The sequence below is a fragment of the Gymnogyps californianus genome, chromosome 4 (genome assembly GCF_018139145.2).
Source record: "Gymnogyps californianus isolate 813 chromosome 4, ASM1813914v2, whole genome shotgun sequence".
Classification (NCBI taxonomy): domain Eukaryota; kingdom Metazoa; phylum Chordata; class Aves; order Accipitriformes; family Cathartidae; genus Gymnogyps; species Gymnogyps californianus.
Window position 1 is genome coordinate 12,294,097 of NC_059474.1, and position 20,387 is coordinate 12,314,483.

A 20,387-nucleotide genomic window follows, 5' to 3' on the forward strand; every position below is an offset into this window, starting at 1 on the left:
CTAAGGGGAATGAAGTAATTCATAGCTTTGTCTCAGAGTGTTAAGGACTGTTTAGACTCCACCTTTAAATTACACACCAAGACTTTGACTCGGTGATTGTGGAAAGCTGGTGGAGTCACTTGAAGAGAAATTAAACTATTGGTAGTGTACTGTGTTCCTAAGGACACGCTTTGCTATTCAGGTTTGAGGAAATCTCAGTTGAGAATTAATCTTTAAACTGATCTTCATAATAATACTGTCTTCACATCTGGATGCCTGGACACAAAGACCTGGTGCAGTCTTGAAGCAAATGTAGGACATTGAGAAGGTTTCTTACAATCTACCACTTGAACCGTAAGAGATCTCTCAGAGGTGAATGCCGCTTCTTCTGTGCTATGTGTGTGTTGATATTTTGTTAAACGCTGAGACAACAATCTGTCAAACTAAGCTTTCAAACTGTGCAAAGAAGAAGTAACCATATGGTTAGGAATTTGTTTGCTGCATTAAACTCCCTCACATCAATATAACCAAGAAAAGAAAAAATAACGAGGCCATCATTACAACTAAACTGAAAACATGAAACAGTTGTTGCCCTAAGCTTATAAAATTTCTGGGTACTGCTGGAACCAATTGTTCATCTCTGAGATGAAGCCTCTGAAATAGTCTGAAGAGAGAGGAGAAAGGGGCACTGATGAAAGCCTCCTTGGCATGTTCCCAAGTGAGGTTATGATTCACATTCAGACCCAACACACCCGGGTCCTAGGTTTAAATATAATTTATGGTATCTAATCAGGCTAACTGTATAAACATATCAGGGAATATTATTAGTTAATACCTGCATCAAGTCCCTAGCCTCAGATTCAGCTGTCGCCTCTCATTTAGAAAGATGGTGTGATCTGTTTTAAATATTTGAAGTGATGAAGAGTCTGCCATATCTTGTCTTCTGTGCTTTGGTTAGAAGAGGGACAAAATAAAAAATTTTAAAAAGAGGGGAACAAAAACCACTGTCAGCACTTAGAGTTATATGAAAAGTTTGAGTATGTCCAATTTTAATTCAGAGGTAATTATGCAAAATCCATTGGAGTTATCCTGGTGTGAGCATCAGCAAGAGGATCGCTACACCTTTCTTCCCTGATTTTTCTGTTAGAATTGTATCTAAGTTATAAAAGAAGTCTCTCTGTGCCATTCTACAGCTAGTTGATATTACTTACTATACAGAGTGAATTAAAATGATGTATTTGGTTGTACTGTTAAATTTGGGGAAATAGATTTTATTCTGTGACGCATCCCGGTTATCTGAGAATGTGTTCTGACAGTTTATTTTAGCAAAGGAGTAATTGAATTCCCCTAGAGAGTGTTAGCCTGGGAATTGTATCAACTATGCTAAATCAGTTGAATTATTGAGGCTATGCATTGCATTAGCAATGCTTACGCGGTACAAATCTTCCAAGGGAAATGATACTTCTTTTCAGCTTGATATTTCAAACCTAAGTTTATCTGGTGAGAGTTAAATACCCTTCTGTGCTTAAACACCTGCACTCAGGCAAGCAATTTTGAACCTGATGTTTAAGCCCAATACTGATACTTCATGGTCTAGATACTTTAAGGTGTCGACACAGTTAGTAGCGACCATCTTCCATGTCTAAAGTTGCAAAAGTCACTCAGCGGTGTGCACAAATGACACCATAAAAAGAAGAGGGAACTGGAACAAAGCTGTTTTCGAAATGGCAATTCTGATGTGAGGCGTTGCTCATCCTTATTGCTGGTTTAAAATGCAGCAACAGGTTTTCAGGGGTGAATCAAGTTAACACTGATGAAGTAAAACCAGAGATTCTTTAACCTAAATTTACCACACTCCTATATTTGTTATTGTGAACAGCAAAATGGCCCCCGGAGACAGATATGTTCTTTAGTATAAATACCTCTGAAAGCTTTGACTTTCAGTCAATGAAAAAGAGTAAGACAAGTCATCCCTGTAGTAACAGTGTTAAATTTCTAGATTAATAGAAGGGGGATTTACAGTGCAATGGTATGAGAGCATATGTACATGCTGAAGACAGTGGGGCAATACTTGATAGTAATTTCTTAAAGGCACACACAGTCCTAGTAGCACTTTCAACCTTTTTCAGATAAGCAGGTTGTGAGACATTCTACATGGACCGGAATTTGCTTATTTTTAACTCCAGGAGAATTTCTACGGAAGTCAGACTTAGCTTAACTTTAACTTAAACTTAGTTTAATTTCGCTCTAAGCTTTAGAGTTACTTGGTCTCCTGGCTTTTGTTCGTAATGGAAGTGGCATTGACCTTAAGCCACTTAAACCATGGGCCATTCTGTGTAGCACAGAAGAGTGTGGGGTCAAAGAGGAGGAAGGAGATGCCGAGATTTGGCTTTCAGTTCTGTAGGGGTTTTGAAGAGTGAGGAGTGCTGGGAGCATGCGCAAGAGCCGGCTTTGGGCTGTTGAACTCTGTTTTGTGAGTGTCATCTGAAAGATGGAGTAAGGGTGCAGTTTGGAGGGGCTGGCCCACATCATTCACTCAGAAGAGCACAACTCCCTGAATGCTATTTTTGTCACTGGCTCAAGCCAACATTGCCTTGTGGTGCTGCTGTCCTTGCCTGTGGGAACCGGAGCTAACAAGTTTGCCCACAATCAGCCATAGAATTGAATTTTGGCCAAGCTACCAAAATTGAGTCCTGCATAAATCCCTTGATCCAAGAATCTTGGCGTTTTCTTCTGATAGTCATTTGAGGTTAACTTTACCCTTGTCTGTGTTACACGTTGATGTTCTGACATAGAAAAGCCCTTGCTCCTTTATAGCAGGTAGATGTCTCCTCTTGAAAAACACAGAGGTCAATGGTGAAACAGTTTAAATTAATGGGGTTATAAGGTAATTGGAAATTTAAATTTATGACGATGAGTTACTAAGCTGTTCTGAGCAAATTTAGCGTTCAGTCCTATTCTCATTCCAATCAATGAAAATGGTGGTATTAAATTATGTAGATTAATCTCAGAACAATTGGCAAAGCTCCTGGCTTGTCTGCCTGAGGGAGTTGGTGCACAGTACCCAAAAGCGTCAGCTCTGAACTTACAGTCCTAGAGGCACACCACATACATTCCTCATGGAAACCCTTTAGTACCCGTTACCTGCAAGACACTTTCAAAGCAGATACAAACATTCCTTGCACAATATGGTTCTTGCGGTGCATTAAGATTATATATACAGTGGGATCATGATGAACATACAGTTGAGTTGCAAATCCATGCTCAAGGACCCCCAACTTCCTTGTGCAGGTAAGTCCTAAACTACCTTGCACTTGGTGCACAGTATGGTTGTTTACAGGGAAAATGTGTTCACTATATAAAATTGTTTCCATTCTGTAAATTCAGAGACTTAACTATTGCACATTAACTTTTTTGTGTAGGCAAGACCATAATTACATTTTAAATCATGACTTGTCTATAATCAAAAATTGCCATTGTGGTTGCAGGAGATTGTTGAACTAATTGGCATTAACTAATTTACTCTAGTCATATTCTAGAGGATGAAAGAAAAACTCCTCATAGTGAAGCTGCTAAATTGATCAGTATGCTTAATCATCTGTACCTTTTTTCCCAAACAGGCAGGAGAAAAACATTATCACCCAACGTGCGCACGATGTGTCAGGTGCAGTCAGATGTTTGCAGAAGGAGAAGAAATGTATCTTCAAGGTAAAAACAAAAACCAAAACAGTTACACTTGGCAGCGTGGCCCTCCTGCCCATACCTGCTAGCATGGCTGAGCTGTTTTGTACATATTCTCAGTTCATAACTACCAAAGAAAGTGAAGAATGCAATGTGTAGGCTAAGGAAAAGCAAAAACAAACCCTTGTTGCTTCTTACTCACCCATTACTTCTCTCTCAGTTCAAATCCAATAGCAAGTGTGAATCACAGAAAGGATGAGTGGTAGAAGTTATTTCCTGCAGATGGAAGTACTTGACAGTGAAGATTATAAAATTGTCCATTTACTAAAAAAATGTGATTTTTCTGTGGTGATAAATGGTCCGGATGAAAGTTAACACGCATGCGGGACAGCAGGTTCCCTAAAGCTGCTGTTGCAGTCCTAAGACCAGTTCTGTACCCATTGCCCATTTGGGTATGAGGAGAAAATCTGAAGGTCTTTACCTGAATTCCCCTCAGTCAGACCTAAGTGCCCTCAGAGGGTGGAGAAGAGGATGCCATGGGGCTGAAGCCCTTACCACAGAATATGCCTATACCTCACGCAGCCATAAGCTGGCACAGGAGAAATTCAGTGTTTCTTGTCAGGGAATTTCAGTGGTAATAGAGAAGGACTTGCACAATAATTTATTCAATGGGAAAAAAAAGTTATTTAACATAGATACGAGCTAAAATCTGTATTTCATATGTAGCAACTTTTAGCTGTACTAAACTAGTCAAAGAAAACAATGTCTACACAGTTAAATACAGGGTCAGACACCAGAGAAAATGAAAGCTTTTGCCTATGTCTTTGACTGGCAGTATCTTTTCAAAGGAAAACAAAAAAGAGAAACTCAGTAGGATGCGGGAACTGCAAGGCTGGTGTATTATCCTGAAATCACATGCTTGCCCAGATCTGTATTACAACTTTGCAATTGTCCACAGTTTTCTAGAAGCGTACTTTGAAATCATTCATTAAGCTGGAAGAGTTAGACTTTATTTAAAACACAACAGTGGTCTCAGTAAGATCTAATTATAATTTAGTATGTTATTTAAAATGACAATTTTATTGTCACTTTGGTTTGCAACAAGAACTGGCTCATTAAAGGACATAATCATCCTTGTCTGTGCTCATGGATTCTCCCTCAGGAGCCAGAAAATGCTGTGGTTCTTCCAATTGCAAAGTAGCTTAGCAGTACTAAAATCCCCTGGGAAATCAATGCTTTAAAAAAAGATATCAAACTACAAATTTGTTTCTAGATTTCAAACCTTCTGAAACTGGGTTGCGAGTGAATCTTCTTTTTAAGTTCAGTTTGTTATAAGGGTGGATATTTGTTAGGGTTTGTGCTGATTTTTAGTTTAAATAATTGCAAAGTATGCTCAGGTCCTGTTAATTTCGACCCATCTTACTTTATTTTCTGATGCATGAAACATTCATACCAGCTTACTCTCATACACTTCTTGTCTTCACATGAAGAGCAGTTTCCATTAGAAGCTGGAGTTACCTAATCACAGATCTTTCATGAAGTTATTTGGACTGCCTCACCTGATGTGTTAGATAATAAAAAATGTCAGAGCCCGGGGCTTTATAACTTGTTCTTCATCCTTTTAATAAACTACTGTAGGAACTACTAAAGTTCCTTTAGGTGTTGCATGTTCCTTAGCAGAAATTGAGTCGTCAGTGGTCATCCAGCAGATGACTTTTGGTGAAAGGACTCTTCTTCTTCTGTGTGAAAAAGTTTCTCAGCCACTTTTGCTTGACCACAGAGAGGAGTAATTCAAAAAAAGTTGATCTAAATACTTCTTAAAACCATTGGGAATATTTACATCAACTTATGCAGCAGTTGGGACAAACGCTTTTAGTGGGCAAGCTCAGACCCACTCATAATTGGAAGATAAATTAGCATTGAATTTAAAGGTGCTATAAAGATGTTTCTTAGTGATTCAGTCCCCCCAAAATTCAGTAACTTAGTAAATATAATTTATCTGGTCTGTACTTAAAGGTAGTCTTCTACTGCTTGAGTCTGGGTTCATCTGGGTTGTTTTTGTGAAATAAATTCTGATGATCTCCATCTGCCTTCTGGGAAATAGACTTTCTGTTTCTGTCTTGTTTCCAAAATCCACTGGTTAGAAAACTATCAAACTGCTGTGAAAACAAAGCATTTCCAATAACTCTTCTTAGTGCTCTCCACCCAGTATAAACCTTAAATATTTATAACACAAAGGTTCTCAACTTCCCATTTAGTCAGGCAGAAGTTGCAGTGCACTCAGATTATTTAACTGTGCGGAGCTTTAGTTTGTGGCTTGTCCGAGCTCAGACTGGCATAAACATAAAGGTTCCTTTTTACTATTAAAATTTACAAATAATTCTTTTATTTTATATAGTTGCACACATTCCACTTCCATTGAACACTGAGTATTGAACAATGTGTTCAACTTTTTAAAAGATTTTTTTTTTTTTCTTTTGTGGCTAATGCAAAGCTATTAGGTTTCTTTCTCATACTTAATGTTTACTTATATCTCTGGAGTTCCTAATTCTCTCTTTAATGCTTACATGCAGTAGAGAATTGGTTCATTCTGTATTTCCTGCTTCCTCCAGGATGGATATTCCCCTGAATTTATGCGGTTCCTTAGTATTTGACTTATGAGAGACAAATATATAGGAAGCGCAAGATCAGTACAGTGAATAATTCAGAAAGAAAGACTGGATTTTCAGCTAGTGTTAAATGCCAGAATGCTATTCCATCCCATCACACTGTGCTACTTAGTGTGACCTGGGCCAGACTATTACAAGAATATGTATAATAAGAGTACAGGAAATTCTAACTACATATAAGGAAAAAAAAATTTACCATGAGAGTAGAACAGGTTGCCCAGAGATGCTGTGGTATCTCCATCCTTGGAGATATGCAGAACCGAACTGGGCACAGCCCTGAGCTGCCTGCTGTAGTGGGACCTGCTCTGGTCCCACTGACCCATATGGGCTGGAGGTGCTCCAGAGATCCCCTATCACACTTCTTAGGACTCAGGTTTTGATGTTGTTCTCACATATTGAAGTACATGTAGCTTTCTGAAGTGCACCTAGTCTTTAAAATATATGTGATCAGGCTTACTGATATTGAGAAGTTGTCAGTTTTAGTTTTGAAAGTATCCATGAGATAGTGACTGCAGTGGAATCAGTCAGTATGCTGTGTCTTACAAAACCTTATAGGAAGGTTTAATAAGGTTCTTTTTTTAAACCTTTTAAGGTTCTTATTGGGGAACTGAATTAAGCAGAACTTTAAATTTGCTTTCCAGGTACCTCCATTTGGCATCCAGTTTGTAGACAGGCTGCGAAGGCTGAAGAAAAAAACAAGGTAAAAGGACTGTACTTTTACCCAGTGTTATTCCATTGTCATATTATTCTCTATCCCTTTTTTTGCAGCAGGCATGGAGGGAAGGATTTGGAATTTTTTCACTACCGTAATTTTAAGTTTTAAATGACAGAAATCTAGTAGGTTAATGTAATGTAATAATGTAATATAAATATTCTGCTTTTACTTAGTGATTAAAGCTACAACTTCAGGAGAATGCTGACCTAAGAGTTATATGTATAAGCTGAATAAGGAAAAATGTGAAAATATGAAGAAGAAAAAAAAAAGTTAATTTTTAACTTCTGTCTGATTATGATGTGATCAGTGCCTGACCTCTTCTCTTTTTATGTGGCTCTGCACTTAAAAGATCAGAAGACTTTCACTTTATTTGTTTTTACAAAAATATCTCTCCTTGGAATTTATTTTTTTTATTTGTTTGTAAAATGTTGGCAAGCTAGCCCCAACTTAATTTAATCTCTGGCTTTAAGTGCCTCCTTAAGTTGGATGATTTGTGCATCTGTCTGTGTGCAAGGGGAAAAGGGGGAGTTCTGGCAACTTTAATAATTACAAGGTTAGTGGATGAATAAGCTGCCCCTAGGAAATGAAGAATTAATCTGTAGCTGGGGATGATGATCCCTCTGCAGTGATGGGACTGAGATACAACTATCTCTTTTAACGCAGAGGCCAAGTATGGGGTTTTTCAGTTCTGATGTTCTCTGATGCTCCAAGTAGTACCCTTGGTATCCTTGTTTGAAAAAGCTCTGCTTTGATTCATCAAGGCTTGGACAGAAGGCACATGGGACAAGTCAGAACAGCAGGCAGCAGCTATAAAAAGAGTGTTTACAAATCTGGTGTGTTAGCAAGTGCAACTTTGACTAAATTACAGTTTTGAAAAAAATTTGGTTTGGACTTTGCCCTGAAGGATCTTGGCTGTATTTTTTGTACCCATGTGTTTGGGAAGTGATTGCTCTGGTATTCTTCATGGCGAGCTCTGAATATCAAATAAGCAGCGTTTCAGTATAAAATGTATTGTTTAATACATGTATATTTAAAATTGTCAAAATACTTTAATAAGTGCTACTGATTCAGCCTAATACTATTAAGCAGTATTTCAGGCTTCCTAAGGATTTTATTCTGGGTGAGTAACTGAAATTGCAAGGCTAAAACCCCATGTAATTTATTGAAAATGTGGTAGGGTTTTGGGTTTTTTCCCCCTCCTTCAAAGAAAGACAGCAGACAAGGTTGTACTGGGTTCCTACTTGACTGCCTTTTCCTCACAAAGGCAAAGAAAGTGCACTTGTAAGATATTGTGTAAAGGCTGACTCATTTATAACACATCTCTTCTGAGCGCTGGGAGTTTGCCCCTTCCCCAGCAGAGAGGAAGACATCTGTATCTGAAAGTCAGTGGGAGTTTTGCCTGAGTAGGAAAAAAAAACCAGAATGGAGCTCAAAGAATTTTCCCGAGTCTAGTCATTTTTCCTTTTCTTTGGGTTTTCCCTCTTTTTTTGGTCTTTACACTCATTATTGAAAAAATAAACCAAGAAGAAAGGATGCTGTTTCAAAGAGGGTAGTAATGGACTTTTCAACATAACTTGTAAAGTTGGGAGTGGGATATACTGGTTGAGAAAGTTTCTGGTCAACGTTTACAGTTTGTTGTTTTTAAAAGTTATCTTTCTATATATAGATATATGCACAGCACGTAATTAAAGTAGGTGACAAAGGCAGATGAAGTAAGTGGCAGCACATTCCAAAACTTTGGAGATGGAGTAGAAGGGACTAAGTTGTGAAAAAGAGTGACAGCAAAAAGAAAAATGATGGGAGAATGAGATTGTAAGCAGAAGGGATGAAGCTGGAAAGAACAGAAGCAATCAAAGTAGCAAGAGAAAGAATAAGGATTATCAAAAGGCATAAAGGAAAAAGAGGTAGGTGGAGAAAGAATAAAAATGGAGAAAAGAACTGAACAGAGGCAATGGAGTCAACTGAGATGTGAGTTTTTATTGCAAAAGCTAGGAGATTGTGTGCAGCAGGCATGGACTGGGGATGCTAAAAAGGGTGATGGATCCATCTCTGGTCATGCAGAGAATAAAGAGCATGTGTGAGATGTGGAATGAGCAGGTTTTAATCACCAGGAGGAGAAATGGGAAAATTTGTGGGAGTATCTGAATAGCGTAAGGAAGCATGGAAGCAATCTGCAGAAATACCTTAGAAAGATGAGACTCTACACTTTGATTGCAAAAGTTAGAAATTTTAATGAATTGTAGTTCTTCTTAAAAACAAGATGGCACCTCTAAGTTGAGGAAAGCCCATGAAAAAACTCCAGGAATTTATTAAGAGTTATTAAATATCTTCAGCCAGGTATGTTATGAGTTTTAAGGTCATGCTACACTGTGTGATCTTAAAACACACTCCACTGATGCACATGACACAGAAAGAAGCTCTGAAGCTTTATCTAGGGAATCCTAAGGTTAATCCAAAACTATCATTTGACTTTAACAGGGTTTAAAACACTGGAATAGTGCAGTTTTCTTCAGTTTTTTTTTCTCTACTGTGTCGGGGCTTCCTGTAGGGACATCATGAAAGAGAAGTATGGTTTGCACATGACATCAGTGCATTGATGACACTTTCATGTCATTTACACAAGTTCTGGAAAGCTGCAATGTGTTTTAACTGTGCAGAAGAGCAGTGCAATTACGCTGTCCGTGTTAAATGATCATCTTAACGGCAGCCACAAGTATTTCTCAGATAATACTCTATTTCCATGCTTGTCCCCTTGGACCTTCTGAGTGCATACAGAGCCTCAGTGTGAGACAACTGAAAATGAGAGGGAGAAAATTCCAAAATCCCAGTCAGACATCCCAAAACAATTAAACTGAATCTTTTTTTATATGGTTAAGTATCTCCACATATTTTCTCAGAGAAGCCACAGGACTATTTGGGCTAAAGAAGGTCAGTTGAAGTATAGTTGTGGTCATTTAGTTTGTTTACTCTGCTAACACAGTACAATACAGATATATTCACATATTGCTTCTAAAAGCTAGTAAATACTTCAAGTAAAGACTGTAGTAGTAGGAAGGATGCTACCTTGACCTGACAGCTTAATAATGCTAAAATCCTTTTAAGGATTTGAACAGTTGTAACCTCCAGGTAAGAAGTGTCAGCCTTCAGTGAGACAGTAAATGATGGTCATTCTGAGTGCATGGAAAAATATGTACTTTTTGCAATCAGGGACAGGTTTTTCCATAGATGTGAAAGAATATTTACCCAGAATTAACATATCTGGGTAAAAGAGGATATAAAACCATTGATTCCATAGTAGGATTTGTTTAAACTTCAATTATGAATGTCAGGTCTGTTCACTCATGGTTAATATCATTGTGTCTCACAATCTTTTGTTATTTAAAAGTAATTATATTTTTCATCATAAAGGAATCTACCAAAAAGAAAGCAATAAAAGTCTTTCACTCTGAATGCCAGAATGATTGAAAACAGAGCAAAACCAGTTGAGTATTAAAATTAATCTGGTAGTCTTACGATCAGAGAGGGGGAAGCTAACCTATTGGGTGTCTGATTCAGGATGCTCTGCAGGTTGTCATGCTGTTTGCTATGAGTGAATGGCACGGTAGTGTGACATGTTCCAGAAGCAATGTAGATTGGTTTGATGGTATAACCGTAGACTAAAAATGCTGCCACTGTATCATCTTGTAACTTGACCTGTCCCTGATAGTGCCCAAGGGCTGTCCTGGCAGCCCAGAAGTGCTCCAGGCCATTTTGTTCTGAAGGGAGGGGCAAAGAAAGTAATGTGTAAAATAATTTTTGCATTTTCAAAAGGTTAATTTGATTGACTAAAAGTATTCTTTTGTTTTTAACTCCTTGGTATGCCTGTATGTTTTGAGCTCGCTGTAATATGCCATTTTTGAGTGGTAAAGGTTAAATTAAATGAAATGTCTTGTATGCTCTTTTTGAAGTAACAGTTACATTTTCTCTCCCTCTCCTCTATTTCTTATCTGTTTCACTTCTCCTGCCATAGGAAACGAGGACTTCTTCTGAGAGTATTATTTCTGTACCTGCTTCAAGTACATCAGGTTCCCCAAGCCGTGTGATCTATGTGAGTATTTCACGGTGAAATTCGTTCTGTGGGATGGGGGAAACCCCATGCTTCCTCCTACAGTTTAGCAAGTTGTGTGGAAAGTTAGTGTCTCCAAACCACTGCAGTTGGTGATTCCTCTAAAATGGAATTTACTTTCTCACATTTGAAATGTTTGAATGCTACATTTGCCATAACAGAATTCTGGCAGTTTTCTCTTATTTTTTGTGGTGTATTTATAGCACTTACATTACGAGTAGAGCTGGCTTATGCCAAAGCATGCAAAATACCACAGTGCTTTCTAAAAAGAAAAGTTTAAGTAAACAGTACAGCCCACAGGTAGATTACAAGCTTAGATTTGAACGCAACTTGTCTAAATTGAGCTCTTGAGCCTGCATCTGATTGCTTATGAAAACACTTGTGCATGTGATTGCAGGACTCGGGCCTTGACAAATGCCAGTCCCTAACCTCAGAGGACCTTTGTGTTTATGGTTTAAGAAGTGCTAGCTCTGGAAAGCTCATAGAGAGAGTTTAAAATAACACGTATGATAAAAGCTTATGCTCAGTGTTTGCTCAATACCAGGTGTACCTTGCATGTCATAATTGCTGTAGCTAATGTTCATGGCCAAATTCTCAAGGCTACCACCAATAGGTAAAAAAAATCCACAAGTGTGGCATGATCCATACAAACATCTCTTGGAGAGCTTCAGTATTCCCAGGGCTATTCTTTGTCCTGTCCAAGTATCCCTCAGGTAGGCAGATCATTCTCATCCGATAGGACTATATGCAGAGGAAATTGCTGGAGATGTGATTGACTGCCAGAGGGGTTATTATACAAAGATTAAAGGCTTTTATCTACTACACTAAGACAAGCAAAAGAGTGCCTTGGAGCTAAACTTGTCTTTTTTCTTCAAGTAAAAATTATTTTGAACGCGGTATACCCTTTATCTGAGTAAGATTGACCTAGAAGTGGAGGAACTGCCCCTTATCTAAACGCTCATCGGTGTTTCTGAGTTCTCCTTCCAGTAGAGCTCCATGCTGGTGGATACCAGTGGTATATTCCCTGTAAAAAATGTCGTTGCCTCAACTCCTGTGAAGACAATTCATTGTGCTAGGAGCCTGTTATCCTGTAAGCACTTTCTTTGGCCAGATGGTCTATATCTCTCCAGCCATGCACCACTTCATTGTTTTCATAAGCATGAGCATTTTTCTAAGATTTATATGTTTTTAGTGACATTTATCTAACTGTTGGATGGTACTGTTTTTCTTGATGTTTGTGATTACAGCTTTAAATACGCTTCACAGGCTGTTAAAAGTCAAGGACAAACCTCCATTCTCTTTTTCTGTTTTTTTTCAAAGGATATCATTAATTCAGCACACAATTCTAATGTTTGTTACTGTAATATACGTTAGAGGCAGCTGGGACTGTGAAAGAATAAAGTTGTCTAGCAAATATGAGTCAATTAGGAAAAAAGATTCCCCAGAGGTGTCCAAGTTCTTGCTATATCTGTCTCATCTCTGACTGCTTAATTGCCAAAGCTGTGAGATTGATTAAATCCTATTTTGGCTTTCACGAACAGGAAAGTAAAAAGAATTAAAACATGTTACTTGACTTCTCTGTTATCAAAATGGTTCTTTGGCTATCTTTTGCATCTGTTTACTATTACAAGAGTGTTATGGCATACAGACCTGCTCAAGATTTGTCTTGGGTGCTTTCGTGATTGGTATTGCCAAACCTAAATTCATGCTGCCACTGAGAGGAAGGTCCCACCCACATGTAGCCCTGTCCCTCTCTGGCCATGTCTTCCCATCTCCTTTTTGGTGCTAGTACTAGTGGGTACACAGAGGTGTGATCAGTCAGATTTGAGACCAGATTCAGCTAAAAAATAACCCAGGAAAAACCTCCAGCCAACCAAAGAGGCAAAAATAGACCCAGCCATCTACATGTCTTCTAATGCTAACGTAGAAGGCAGAGCAGAGTGGGAAAGCGCACACAGGACAGCTGCTTTCAGCAATAGCATGGATTCAGATCATTAAAACCAATAGTAAAACTGTGCCTTAACAACTGGTGAGCTCTGTGAAGTGTCATGTTGGACAAAAGAGAATTTAGACAAAACGGTTAAAGCTTAGGAACCGTGAATTCATGGTGTTCATACTTTCAAAGGCATCAAGTCAGAACAATGCGATCATTCTGAACAACGCGCCATCTCGTGGGAGACGTGTTTCTGGGTCATGGTTGAGTGGTCAGCTAGGGAAAGATGAAGAAAGCATGTTTTGACTAAACTTGAATGTGGTTCATAGAGATGGTTTACTAAAGCCGTACCACTTTTTCTTCATCTGTCGATATCAGACTTTGGTGTCTTCTTGCACTGAGAGAGGGCACAGGCCAATGCCCTTTGAAGTTAATGGGCATCTTTTCATAATCTTTAGTGATGGCTTCATTATATCCAGACTGAAATTTACCCTAGTGCTGATGTCCTCTCAGAGTCCCTGAATACCAGTTAAAAATTAATTGATTTCTAAATTATGCCATTAAATAAGGCTTAAATAAAAGTCCTTCTTTATACTTAACTAAATTTTATGAAGAGAGAATTAGGTGCTCCAACCTAATATATCCAGCTGGAAGGTTTAGGTTAAGTTACATAGCTGTGTTGTATGTTCTAATACTAGGAATAGAAATCACATTATATTTTTATACAGATCATATTTGCAATTATACAATTGTAAAATAACATATTCCAAATGAAATAGATACTCTAAACTTAGAGCATGGTTTTAACAGAATCCAAAATACCAGATTATTGAAGAAATGGCTTAAAGCCTTTTAGCTGTAATTTGAGCCTTCCCAGGCATATTTGAATTCCACCTACTCATATTTGAAAGTAGGTGAAACAAATAAAATAAAAAACAATGTAGGCTAAATGTTTGTAGAATTGAGTGTTTAGAAAGCAGCTGTATCTCTAACATGTTTTTTCATCCAAATTTGCCTACATTTTGATATTTAAACTGAAAGGAATTACGTAACTAGATAAGTTTTACTCCTGACAGTTCTGAAGTCTAGTGGGAGGATCTCAAGTTGCACGTCTATGTGGAGAGATAGGGGCTAAAATTATCATAATTCACATTTAAATATTCCCAATTCTGAACTTCTTTAGGTTCACTAGAATAATCTCCACAACCCTGGATACCTTAAAAAACAAATTATCACAGCCTCCTTGGCCTTCCTTGTAGGTACAACACTGCTCAAAGTCTTCCTGGAACAGACCTGATGGCCAGACTCCTCCCTTACCTTTGCATGACCTGTCTCTGTATCAGAGCTTGCCGCTGACTTATCAGTAGGGAGGGATTTATTTTCATTAAGGGGCTGTTTCATTGCTCTTTAGCTTCTTAAAGTAGCTGCAAGGAAGGTGAGATCTGTAGATCGCTGAAGAATCACATACTTGATTAAAACACATTTTTTCATTAGTTTTGAGGATGCGAATATGTGATGGTTATGGCAGCTTTGTTCACTTTCTTAGTTAAGAGGAATCTTCCTCCTTTCTGTGTTGCTTACGTTTGCACAAATTCATACATTGTTTTAGAAAAAGGGGTAACTGAAAGTTGTCGCGCTAAATTTTTCCTGTATGATTAACCTAATAGAAAACTTCCCTGGAAAATCTATTGAACTTTTCTTAGCTCATACTAAGAAAAAATATAATCACTGCACAGATAAATCCTGGATACTTTCATATTTTTGCATATGGAAAACATTATTACAGTTTTATAGCTGATCATACTGATATTTTCAGAGAATAGCAAGATTCACTCATCATTTTGTTGCCAACAAAGAGCTTATCATTCTGCAAAGCCTGAACTGGGAATGAGACAACTACGCTGCCCATTTCTCTACTCTCAATGTGGCCAACTTGTTGTATCTACAAGACAGTGCATGCTGGATACAGTTTTGGTGCAAGTTACCATTATCCTCAGGATAATCTGTGCAAATGTGGCATTTTGTTAATTATACTTTTGGAATAAGCATAGTAAGAGGAGAATGGGGAGTGACACAGCCCTTTCCCTCTGTTGGCTGTGAGAGTCTCATGAAAGGATTTGAACTTTGCTTAAGTGGCATCTGTGATCTTCCAACTAATCCACCATGGTGCAAATCCATCATCTGCTGGTTTGTGACCCATAATTAAGGGCTAGTTAGACATAGTCAGGAAAGGAGGTGAAGCTGTGGGACACAGCTGAATGGGAAAAATTAAAGACCTGACTAATGTTTTTCAGCATCTGGAGAGTATATGTTGGAAATATGTATTGATTGTTCACTACTGCTTATGGTAGGGGAACCCTGCTCACCGAAACCACTTTAAAATGAAGGGTGTTTTGCCTGAAAAAGACTACAATATCTGTCCTCCATGTCTCTCTGTGCAGCTAGCAGTAAGCGGGATATAACCAAGGGAACTGGAATGATGCCATGCTACTCCTATTAGTGAAACGTGAATGACAAAGAAAAGTAGAAAGCACCAGTATATAAAAAGAAAACAGCAGTAATATTTAGCATTGTGTAGTAAATATAAGAGATTTAAATGTGCACAAACAGAAAAAGTGGTTTATTATTATGATGATTACTTTCCTATCTACACTTATCTGTCCTTTTCTAATTGCATCCTGATCATATTCTTTCTTATTCTCACTGCTTTCTTTCCTCCTTTTCTTAGGCAAAGCTTGGAGATGAAATTCTTGACTACAGGGATTTGGCTGCTCTTCCTAAAAATAAAGCCATCTATAACATTGACCGCCCAGATATGATCTCCTATTCTCCATATATCAGTTACTCTTCAGATGACAGGCATAGTTACGGGGAGGTACTGAAACATGGGTATTTTTTTTACTATGAATTTGAGATTTTATGTGCCTCATTAAACTTGTTGCTGAACACTCTTAAACATGTGCATAATTAAAAAAAAAAAAAACAACCTAACTTTTATAACTTCAGTTAATTGAGTCATGTCATCCATTCATTCACAAGGCCTTTCAAAAAACAAGCAAAAAGTTCATTTCACTTTTTGGTTTGTGGAAATTAAAGAATTGCTTTCTGTGATCATTTTTTGAACAGATGACATGTAATTAAAATATGTTTTTCTATGAGAGGAGTTCTGCATGCATGCGGTAGGAAACAGGAGCCATTGCTAATTATAATGCAAAAATCAGAAGCGAAGCCAAATGTCTTTCATGATTTTTTTTTATTTTTTTTAAAGTGTACCATGTTATTTTGGTAACACAAGAATGGTATCACTTTCTTATGTACAAATTTTTTTCAACTGTCCCTTACTAAAGTTCATCCTCATGTCACGCATGCATTTCAACCTATTCATACGCAGAGCTAATATTACACAGTTTGTGCTAATGAAATCTAGTTTAACATAATCTTACTAATACTAATTCTGTTTTTTGTAAAGCATATTTGTATATAACTCCTGTCATGCAAGTTAGCTTTTCTTCCCTAACCATGTCTACCTTTCGTTTGAATTTCTGATTTCTTTTATAATTTTAGATACGTTTTTACAAATCAAACCTGTTAGATATGCTAGGTATATTAGCAAGATATATACGGTCTAGAATGGAAGTCTGCTTTGTTCTCTATAGCTGGAAGTGAAGGGGTAGAAATAAATGCTGTAAATAATAGCCATACTATTTATAATAGCCCTAGTCCTGGTATCACTTACACCTTTTACACTTAATCAGTACCACTAAAGTCTCAGTACTACTCTCAGGTGAAGTGCAGCACATATGTTAGGTTTTGCAGACTCTTTTCTCTGTACAAAGCTGAACCACAGGAGCTCCATTATAATGCATCCTAAAAGAATTAAGATTGTATCTGGTAAAGGGTTTAAATTTTATTTAGGTTTCTGATTTCACAAAACCAAAAGCTGCTGCCTAGCCCTGAACCTATGGAGTATAAACACTTCCTTTCTGTGTCAAAATTTGTGGGTGCTGATAATGTTTGTGGCCCTTCTCAACTGCCCGTTTACATCTAGGCTTGGCAGAGGTGCATAGACTAAACAACCTTCCGCCCAGCTCCTGTGAGGACTCAGTCATTGCACCCATTCCAAGGTGATTTTGGGCTGTGCTTGCAATGCAACACGCACATTTTCATGGTGCTCTAAATATTTATATCCTTGATATTGCCGTGGGAAAAAAAAATAAAATCCTGTCTTCCCAATTTCAGCGTCGTGGCTACTACCTGCAGCTGTAATAGTTTCACTAGATTTGCTCAACTAACCAAACATAGCGTTTAATTTTGAAAGGAAAATGAGTGAACAGCAAATTGTCAAATTACATGATGTTTAATTAAAAATTAAATAGCACCAATATTTTGCTTTCCCTTAAAACAGCCAGCTCTGAACAGCAAAGTTCTAGTCCAGATTTTGGAGGTGCTTCAATGCAGATTTAGCTAGGGCTTGTGTGTAGTTTCAGGCAGTTGCTTTAAATGCAAGTTTCCCCACTAGCAGCACTCTCTGTGGCACGGGACTGGCCTCACCACACCCCAGGATTTTGTAGCAGAGAAATCAACAAAAGTTTCATATGAAATTATATCTTATTCCTTATTTACTTATTTAAAAACAAATAAAGAGAAAAATTGCCCTAACTTAATTGACAGGTGTTTTTCCTGTATTGTGTGTTATACACGAATATTGATATTTTAAGAATAGTTCTTCTCACAAGTAACATCATGCATGAATTTGTATCACTAATTTGTTGTGTGTTGCTGTTTGCAGTCACCTCAGTTGCTCTCTCCAACACCTACTGAGGTAATCCCCAATGCCTTTGTTCTCCTGTTCTGACCCATTTTGTGATGCATAAACCTGGTCATATTGATAACCAGCAGCGTCTGAAATGTGGGGTTTGCCTCCTGCCTCTACAGTGCATGGGGTTTTACGATTTATGTTTTTCACAGTGTTACTTGTGTTGAATATGTGCTCTGCTTCTGGATTGTCATCTGTATGCATCTACCTCCACTGTCATCCATGTTTCTGCTTTCCAAAATAAAGGTTGTATGGTGGTCACTTCTTCAAGCTGTACTAAATAAATTACATTGGGAAATATGATTTATGTTTACATTTAAAGCTGCCAGTGTGCGTTGACTTGAATTAATGCTCGGCATAGCTTTCTCTTCTTTTTTTCTTTTTATTTTTTTATTCCACAACTAGTTAAACTACTTATACTATTTGTGCACACATACTGTTAAATCATTTGCACGTACCTGAACTTCTAGGTCTGTGTATTTTGATGTGCATTAATGATCAAAGCCAGTCATTGTTTCAAGAAACATCACCTTGGAAGCAGTGGTAGCATTTCACATAGTTTCCCAGATAGTAACTCAATTACATATCACAGGCGTGGCTAATTTCTCCATTATCCCAATTTTATGTGTTGCAAAATTTTGGTAATAGTGGAGAACTGCAAATTTCCATTAAGGATTGTAAATCACAAACTGTCACTATAAGCACTGGTTAAACAGAGAAGTTAACCAATAGAGATGTAATCTAATTGATAGTTTAAAAATCAAAACGTGCTTTATTTAATATTGGATTTCATGAACTTGACTGACTGTTCCTTACGGAGATACAAAGTACACAAAAGGTAAGGTCTGAAACAATCAGTATGAAATCTTGTTGTTTTGGACGATTATAATAATTTCCTTTAAATTAGCTACCAGTTATCAAGCTGTCAATACTATTAAATTCCAAAAGTGACACTGGAATGGAGGTTGGTGCTGCCATGATTTGTGTTACATGAATACCCCCACGTTATCCAGCTTTGCCATGCTTGCTGTCTTTCTCTGAAGAGTCTATGATCAGGTGCTCAGGCATCACCATCTGCAAACTTGTCACCAGTTTTGTTGCAGGGATTTTTATTAGAGGAAAATTCCACTGTATCATACAATTGGACACATAGACCGTTAGCTAACACTCATATGATATTTAAATATCATCACAAGACTTACAAGCTATACTGCTTGTAAATCTCTTTGCAAGGGTTAGAGTGGATATTAAATAATGTAGCTACTTCAGGAGGGAAACATCTCAAACTGGGCATAGAGGGATTGGTGGCAGAATGCCTACAGAATGCTGCATGCTTGGGAAGGCATCAGTTGTTCTCACTTTTTTGTGTAATTTCTTCTGAAATGGATGTTAAAGCAATAATGCTACTTACCACTATACAAAACTGATTTTCCATTTTTGAAAATGCAGTCAGTGAGTCTGGGGTGAGGTGGAAGGGACGGAGCACACCTGAACCAGAGGAGAAAAACTGATGATGGGAGAACATTCTACATCTCTATGGAGTCAAGGATAATCCCAGAGAAGCCGAATAGGAAACTGCATTCATCTAAGGATGAATGGACGGATATAATTAAGTTGTCCTGCTGGGAATCAGGGAGATGATGATGGGGCTAAGTAGGATCTCCTGTGTGTTTAAATGATGAATGATCCAGTGGGAGTCACACAGATGCCTAAAGATGTCCCAGTATTCATGACAAGTGACTAACACCTACTATGGTATAGCCTATCTTCACTCACCCCTACTGGAATAGGAGAGGGGAAGCATTTTTTGGAGTATGACTTTCCATCTGCAGGTTACATTGATTTGTTCTAATTTGAAGTTAACTCAAGCCAATTCTCGCTTGTCTTAAAAGAAACAAGAAATTTGAATTTGCTTTTATAGCTAGTTTATAAAAAGTAATTTCCACATCTAATTCACTCAGTAATGCTTCTGCTGTTAAGAAGACGCTGCATGCAAATTGCAATTGTAATTTAACCAGCTATAGAGAGTGAGGGGTTTGGAATGAGTGTACGTGGTTTTAAGTGGTTGAAGCCAAGGGTTTAGTGGGAAATGGGTTGCACAATGCTGCAGTATTAGTGCTAATGCTATATATGAGTGTTTATATCAGTTACTTAGCTGGTAATGACCATGTTGTAATGTGGTATGCTGGGCAATTTATACAGCAGACACAGTTGTTTCTGTGATGTAATGAAGCCAACAAATGCTGATTTTTATGTTGCCTGTAGCTATTATGCATCCATTCATATGGGTGCAAAGTGATCATAGTACTGTCATGCTAATCTGATCTCATCTTCCATCCACCCGTGTATGTTCAGTGAATTATACTGTCCTGAAACAACACTTCTACAGTGTTATGTTCTTTTCAAATTATATTGTCATTTTAAATTCATGTGTGTGCTGACCTTCCTGAGAACATGACCGTTCTCTGATACTTGGCAGAGCTCTTTCA

At 37.8% G+C, this 20,387-nt stretch overlaps 1 protein-coding gene across 1 annotated transcript in view; it reads left to right on the forward strand.

Moving 5' to 3' along the window:
- Window positions 1–20,387, forward strand: part of ABLIM2 (actin binding LIM protein family member 2) — a 74,423-nt gene that overhangs the window by 16,058 nt on the left and 37,978 nt on the right. The window contains exons 3-7 of the mRNA XM_050895368.1: window positions 3,600–3,687; window positions 6,971–7,029; window positions 11,054–11,131; window positions 15,811–15,957; window positions 17,872–17,904. Of these exons, the coding sequence (XP_050751325.1) occupies window positions 3,600–3,687; window positions 6,971–7,029; window positions 11,054–11,131; window positions 15,811–15,957; window positions 17,872–17,904 (405 nt within the window). The remainder of the gene's footprint in view (window positions 1–3,599; window positions 3,688–6,970; window positions 7,030–11,053; window positions 11,132–15,810; window positions 15,958–17,871; window positions 17,905–20,387) is intronic.